General features: G+C 47.5%; 1 protein-coding gene across 4 annotated transcripts in view; it reads left to right on the top strand.

Annotated features, from left to right (window-relative positions):
- epha8 (eph receptor A8) overlaps positions 1 to 7,709 on the top strand; it is a 56,869-nt gene that overhangs the window by 16,568 nt on the left and 32,592 nt on the right. For all 4 annotated transcript variants that reach the window (XM_029150151.3, XM_029150149.3, XM_029150148.3 and 1 more), the window contains exon 3: positions 7,527 to 7,580. In XM_029150151.3, coding sequence (XP_029005984.1) covers positions 7,527 to 7,580 — 54 coding nt within the window. The remainder of the gene's footprint in view (positions 1 to 7,526; positions 7,581 to 7,709) is intronic.

Below are 7,709 nucleotides of genomic sequence, written 5' to 3'. Positions count from 1 at the left end.
CTGTTCTTCAAGGCCTGTACAAAAACCAGGAACTTTGTGTACTTTCCTGATTGACAGCTCTGTTGGAGGTAGGATGATCAGATGGTCCCGTTTCACTGAGCAGTGCAACCATGAATTATCACACTGTCAGCCAGGACCCAACGCACCATCCAAATGTTGGTCTGGAGCAAATAGGTTGAGGACTTTGTAAACTTGCTATTAGTTGATCATTTTACCAAAAGACGAACCTGCTCCACTGGTCCCAGCTTTATGTTCATTAATGGTTTGCTTTGCTCACCTAAAGCGCAGCTGCAGAGCTTCAGGGGGTCTTGGTTGTATTCTTGAGCGCACAAAGCGTAACAATCGGTGTCAGCACATGGTTCAGATGGGCCAAGATAGAAATCTGACTGGATGTTGATGTAAACAGCCTGTGGTTGATCAACACAGACAAGTAAAGAAGCATGTGGTCCAGTTAGCAGGACCCACGCACCCACACCCTAAGCTGGAGTCTGCAGGTTAACCCAGGATGAGTCACAGCCTGCACAGTGATCATCCTACAGCATTTACAGGTCATTAGTCTGACTGTCCCGTCCTCACCTGGGCCACGCGTGAGTGTGTGCGTGACTGAGAGACCAGCCCATTTTTTCTGCTCTGGTTCAACTGGATTAAAATGTTTCCAGGAAAATAGCTCAAGTTTGTCAGCTTGCACATGCTGCTCAATCGATGGTGTGTGTGCGTGTGACTGGGTGTGAGTTAGGTCTTTATTAACACGCTGACCTCTTCCTCTGTAAGAGTCTCGTTTAGATGACATCATGACAGATCACGTCTTGGACTCAAGGGGCTCCTTTCCATCCAATTTATTCAGGCAGCGGTGGATGCCCATGGGCTGTCCCAGGAGCATCTCCCTCACACACACACACACACACACACACACACACACACACACACACACACACACACACACACACACACACACACACACACTCCAACTTTGTCTTGGAGCTTGTCAGATCGGGCAGGAAGACTTCATTATCTTCCAGTCCGATCTATGTCGGCCGTGACAGGTTCATCCACCGGCCACCTCACAATCGATACAGCTGACAGTACAGTGTGTGTGTGAGATGATTAACGTGGGCTGTAGAAGCCATGATGTGGATGAGCAAGTGATGAGCTGAAGTGTCAAAAGCCCACAGTCTGTTACCATTACTAACTACTTCTCCAGCTCCCTATTATTGTCTCGCTCACACTTTTCTGCCGTGTTGCTGCAGGACCTGCAGTGTTTCACTGCTTTCCAAAGCTGGGGGAGTTTGTTTCCATGCAGCTGTTGAAAGTAGAGCAGCTTGATACGACTAAAGTTTACTGGGTTTTGCATTCCATTTTTTCCTGATTTTTACCTTTGATCCAACTCCAGGATACTATTAAACAACAACACATGAGTTTCAGCAGTGACTTCATGTCAACATTTGTTCAGTTTGTTCTCCTTTCACTCTAGATACCGTGAGTTAATCTTCTGTCATAATCCAGTAATGATTATTAATATGTTGTTGTGCTAATCACCTTGTCTTTTACATGCTGGAGTTGGTGGTGAGGCCTTTACTGGGCTCTGTCAATAACTGATCATTACCATAAACACACCTCCATGCTCCACTTCTGACTGAGGAGCCGTCCAGCGGTTTTTCTGCTGCTGTCAGCAGCCACGTCCTCCAGGTCTGATTACACACCTTTAGTGGACTTCCTCTGTTGTCTTGATGACTGTCCACTGTGGTGTAATTGGCCATACAGTCTCTCAGGAGACGTCTCAAGGCCGACACAGCACGTCTGCTGCCAGCTGATGGTGGTTCTGATGGACCTTTGCATCCGTGAGTGTGTGTGTGTGTGTGTGTGTGTGTGTGTGTGTGTGTGTGTGTGTGTGTGTGTGTGTGTGTGTGTGTGTGTGTGTGTGTGTGCTCATGTACATGTTTGTGTGTGTGTGTGTGTGTGTGTGTGTGTGTGTGTGTGTGTGTGTGTGTGTGTGTGTGTGTGTGTGTGTGTGTGTGTGTGTGTGCTCATGTACATGTTTGTGTGCGTGCGTGCGTGCAGCTGCAGACACCTGCGTGATCCGGCCTTCCTGATCAGCGCTTCGGCCCTTGGGGAGACTCCATCCAGGTGTTTGATTGAGAGGTTGGAGGCAGACGGAGCCGCTTGGCCTGACGGGGCCTGACAGACATCTCCATTCTGCTGTCAGCCTTAACCAGCACAGCAGAAATCTGTTTGGAAGGAAATGATGGGAGATGGACTCCAGTGTGGAGCATTCCTCTCCTAGAGTATGTGCAGGTTGCTCAGTGTGTAAAAACAGGAGATTAACAAGATCAATGGAGAGATTCTTTCTTACCAATAATACTTGTGGAGATGGAGCCAATTCACACTGAGCCAGAGCCACGTGAATCTACTGTAGCAGCCTTTGACTTCGCTGACACCTTTGCACTGCTACAGACGGGTTAGGGCTGCTAATGAATGGAGGAGACACGTTGCATAGTTAAAGCACACAGACTGAGCTGATTGGAGACCCTTAGATGTGTGTGAGTGTGTGTCTGTGTGTGATGCTGTGGTGGACCAGCGTCCAGCCTGACGCACGGTTATTAGATTTAGGTTTTCCAAGAAGCTCTAGTCCATTTGAATTGAGGTGATGTGTGGAGTGACCAAGTAAAAATGACAAAACTCTGATTTGGAAAAAACAAAAGAAATCAGACTTTAACTCTGGAAAACAATATAAAAGTACTTGGATTTGTTTTCTCTCTGTGTCGTCTTTGAGAAATCCCACAGTAATTGTGTTGTTTATTTCTGGAGCGACACTGGGACCTCCAGCGTGTTTGTCCGTCTCCACCTGCTTCGCTGCTGCTCCGCGTTAACACCTCAGCAGGTCCTCCTGTTGAGAGACAGATCAGCTGTTGCAACAGGCTGCTGATGCCGAACAGACTGTTCTCTGAAACACGTTTATTGGCCACATTTGGTCTATTGAGCCATCAAATCCTGGAGAAGCAGATGGATGCATGAAAAAATAAAAAGCTTTCACATCCAAATCGAACGGGGCATCTCCCAGATGCTGCACACTCAGAGCTGGAAGCTGAAGGCATGGAGGGGTGAGGGGAGAGGGGTGAGAGGAGAGGGGAGGTCACGAACACACCCTGAAGCAAACACGCTCCACGTTTGGCCCTGAAGCCTCCTGACCACTTCTCTGGATTCATAGAAGAGCCAAAAACCTTTTTTCGCCTTCATGTTGGAATGTTTTTATCTTCTTGCAGACACACACACACACACACACACACACACACACACACACACACTGTGAAACTGTATCTCCCCCACTGATTCCAGACCAGTGCAATTAACACTGCTATTCCAAAAAGGTTATCGCTGTCAAAGAGCCCACAGACAGACACAGGAGCCAGGTGATTAGGTGTGCTCTGGTCGTGTGTGTGACAGCAGCTGTTGGACACAGCCTGGCTGTGGCGACCTGTTACTTCACACTGAGCCTGGAAATGCCACCAGCAAACAGCAACACACCAGCCACAGCAAGCCTCATCTCCGAGGAAACCTCCGTCAAACAAACCAATCTGAAATGAGATCTTGGAGGACGACGCGTTCTCCGGCTTTGTCTCGTCACCTCTTCTTCTAAAATGTGCGCGTTTCAGAGGTGATGCTACGACACAAACGGATTCCAAGCAGCTGAACTGACAGGCGCTTTATCTGTAGCCCATCGCACTGCTTCATGGTAGGACAGGGATTAATCCCTCGTGTTGACGCATGGTTGCTATGGCGATAGCTCTTTGCAGGATCTGCAGAAATGTGACACTGCCTGTAGAGGTGAACAATGAAGCTTGTTCATCTCATCATTAACACAGTGTTAGGAGTTTCACTTGCTGACTACAGGTAACGCACCCTCAGTTCAACGCAGAGAACGTCACTGGACTGAAGCTGCTCATCAGTGATTAAACAAACTTGTAGCTCCACTGCACAAACACAGTTAATAGGAGGCAGCGGCGCTCAGACGTGTGTGTGAGATCCACCAGGACCTTTGTTTGTTCTTATAGGTCAAAACGTAATCAAATTGTAATTGCATGAAAACTGATCCCAAGGGATCAAGTGTATGTTAAACTGTTGATGTGACTGAAGCTGCCACCTTCACCTCTGCTTCCTCATCATACTGTACTACAGCACACATCAGCTGTTAGTAAAACACACGCAGACCCCATGTTATCATGTCAGGATCCGACGCGACGGCGCCGTGGCCCAGGCCCGTGTTCCGTGAGGGTCTCTGTTTGTGTGGCCTAGCAGGGAACGTGAATGGGACGCAGTTTCATCAGCAGAGTGAGCTGCGCTGTGTGTTTACAGGTGCAGCCGCCTGCAGCTCCTTCAGAAACAACAGTGATGGATGGAGCCGTAAACGTCCATTGTCCCTCACAGCAGCAGCACATAATCATCTCTCCTTTCTCTCTATATTTGTTAATCAATCTTTCATTCTCTCTTTCATCTCCTTTGGCATCCACTCGCTTTCATTTCTGACATTCTGAATAGACTCATATTGATTTCATGCTACAGGGCGTCTATGTGAGAATAGAGCCTGAAATTTAGACGCCAGCTTTAGAGGCGGCGGCATTAACCGAGTCTTTATTCTGCTTAACAACAGCTCTCTGATCCTAAGGCAACTCAGATTGCAACTTCTTTGTCCGTGTTCAAACGTTGAAATAAACAGGGAGTGAAGAGAGGCGAAGAAAGGGAGCGTGGAGAATGAGAGAAATGAGGAACATGGATCAGACAGGACTTAATTGCCACAAAGACTTAGAGGAAGCTCCGCTGTTTGAGCGCGTGACCCCAGAGCGCCTCGATCGACAACACAATTAGCAACAAAACACAAGAAGCTGTGACCGGGCTGGATGATGGACCCGTCCACTCATCACTTGTTTGACTATGACAGGTGATGAATGGGCCACGAGCAGAGCTCCTGTGAGATCCAGGCTCCGTCCACTGACACTCTGCTGCCCTCACGCCTCCACCTGGACCTGCCTCACTGTGAGGCTGTGCTGCTGTGAACTGGTGAATGAAGCCACAAACTAGTAGGGGTGGGAGAATGAGTCCGCGTGCTTCTTGTGTTTACAGCAGGTTTCTCGCTGGCTGTGACCTGTGTATTCATCAGCCTTGGAGCCTCTTGTCTCTTTCTGCCTTGTTTGATTGCTTGTGAGCAGAGAGCCCATGGGTTGACAGGCAGGAAACAGATGTGCAATTTACAACCAATTAGTTCCTCACTCTGTGTCATTCTCTGTCGCTGCCTGTATTTTACCGTCTGACTCGTGCGTATCTGCTCTGAGGAGACCAACGCGTCCCTCTGAACGTCTGCAGACCTGCCTTCAGCTCATGGAGAAAACTACAAGCAGCCTAAATCCGTGACTTCCCAAGGAAATCACACAGGGAAAGTTGAGAGCACAGGCACAAGGTGGGAATAATGAGGGAGATGGAGGTTATACTCACCACTAATTACTCAGGGTCTTCACAAGTTCAAGGACAGTTTCAATTTAGCTGATAAAGATGAGAGGATGAGGACGGAGGGGAGGGTGAGGGGGTGAGGCTTCCACATCTTAATTATCCAGCGGTGTTTTCCTGGAGGCGTGAGCGGACGAGAGAGTCGTGGCGTCTCATCCGAGGGCGCGTTCGATCTCAAGCTGCTGGAGGCTGGACGCGCTTCAATTAATGCAGCGACTGCACCAGGATCCTTGGCCTGAAGCATCACTGGGTTCCACGTGGCGCCAGGCGTGCGAATGCAAACGAGCACGTCCATGACGCTAACAGAACAAGGTCACATGTCTGAGGCGAATGCTGATACGTCCACCGGCTCCTCCCTGAAGACGTGTTTGTGTTGGAGATGTTCTGTTCATGACTCCCCATTTTAATCCAGTCCCACTGTCTTCACTAGATCAAAGCTTTTCCTGCTGTATCATCACTGTACTGTACACAACCTGATTTATTATATTTTCTCTGCATGTTGCTGCCGAGCACCGATGTTCCTCTGATGATAGAAACACTCCTGACAAATAATATTTTCATTATTCAACTTGTTTCTGCTAAAGTCCCAATTGAACAGTTTCGGAGAAGGAATAAAATCCCTCTCGCCTTCAATTAGGGTTAAGCTGTAGTCATGAACCTTTGAGGCCGTATTACCGCATAAAAAGCTGTTTAGAGAAGATCCATATTTCCTGAGCTGAGAGTCGTATGACTGACCTCAGGATGGATTTACACTGATGAAGAAAACCACAGGGAAAAACGGTAAAGTCATATATTGGAGCCAGACATGATCAGGATGTAATTTGTGTCTTGTAGGTTGTTTGTACTGAGTGTGGTTAGGTTCAGCTAAATGTGGTAGTTACACAGTGATTTAGCCTCAGTTTAGCCTTAAATTAATCAAATGTTAACATGTAGCCTACAACAAACCAGTAGAGGGGAAACCTGCCTGTCATAGCTCAGATGCTCTGGTGTTGGTCATATATTACCAGTATCATCATCATCATCATCATCATCATCACTGCCACTTTACAGGTCACACCACCTCAGTTCACATGCACACTCACTGTGCATAGTCTGTATATGTCTATATTTCACTTTATTGTGTGCTTCATGTGCACTATGTCATGTTTGTTATGTCATGTTTGTATGTACTGTTTGTTGTGATGCTAAATTCCTAGCTCTGTAACGTGCTCTCTACAGGAGAGGAAATTAAGCTTTTCTGATTCCGATTGTGATTCTGATAACATGATATAAGAGTTAAAAATAAATAAAATCACCAACTGGCTTAAAAGAGTGACTTTTTAGCTTGGAGTTAAAATCATTTAATGATCAGGCCTGATGTATTACCAGCATCAGTGTGGTTCCTCGGTCCAGGGCTGTGAGAGCAAGGTTTCTAGTCTCGGCTGATTCACCACTAAGCCTGTGTGCGTTGTGTGTGACTGCATACACAGTCGGTTTGCTGGATCACCTCAGGGCCGTTGTCTATGTGAGACCAAGGACCAGCAGCTTGTGGTTGGTGTGTGTCCTGTGTGTGAACTGTGTGGTGTGGGAACGCTCCACGCAGACGATCATCTGTGATGACTTTCCTCCTGCTGCTGGATTCACAGCAGACGCAGGGAGGTGAAAATCGCATCAGTGCATTTAGAAATACCAACACGTTTCACTTACTGTCGTCCTCCACCTAATTCTATTATTGGGCGCCTGCGGCCTTCAGTAAACAATGTAAATCTAATCACATACATGAGGAGAATCTCATTAAAGGGAAATGTGTCCCGTTGGAATCGCATTAAGCCAACGTGCTGAAATGAAGAACACATGATTGCATGTGGTAACTGTTGCTCAGCAGAACAGTGGAGCGAAACCTGCCGGCACATTTACCACTACTGCTATTGAAGCGCACTCACCAAAGGGTTTGATATCACCACCAGCGCTGATCCTGGTCTCTGCTTGCTGGACTGGACTGTATGCATGTGAATATGTGACTGACGCTGCTTCTGTCCTCTTCTGTCCAGTGGGACGCCATTAATGAGATGGACGAGTACTTCACCCCCATCCACACGTACCAGGTGTGCAACAGGGATGGGCTTCAGCCTCAAACACCCAGCTTCCTGCTTAAATGTTTGTTTGTGCAGTTACTGTGAACGGGCTCACTCCCTAAAACCTGTATTTCTCACATGGAACAACATCAGATTTAC

This window comes from Betta splendens, chromosome 5 (genome assembly GCF_900634795.4).
Source record: "Betta splendens chromosome 5, fBetSpl5.4, whole genome shotgun sequence".
Taxonomy (NCBI): domain Eukaryota; kingdom Metazoa; phylum Chordata; class Actinopteri; order Anabantiformes; family Osphronemidae; genus Betta; species Betta splendens.
Note: the sequence above shows the minus strand (reverse complement) of the source record. Positions and strands in the feature narration are given on the sequence as shown.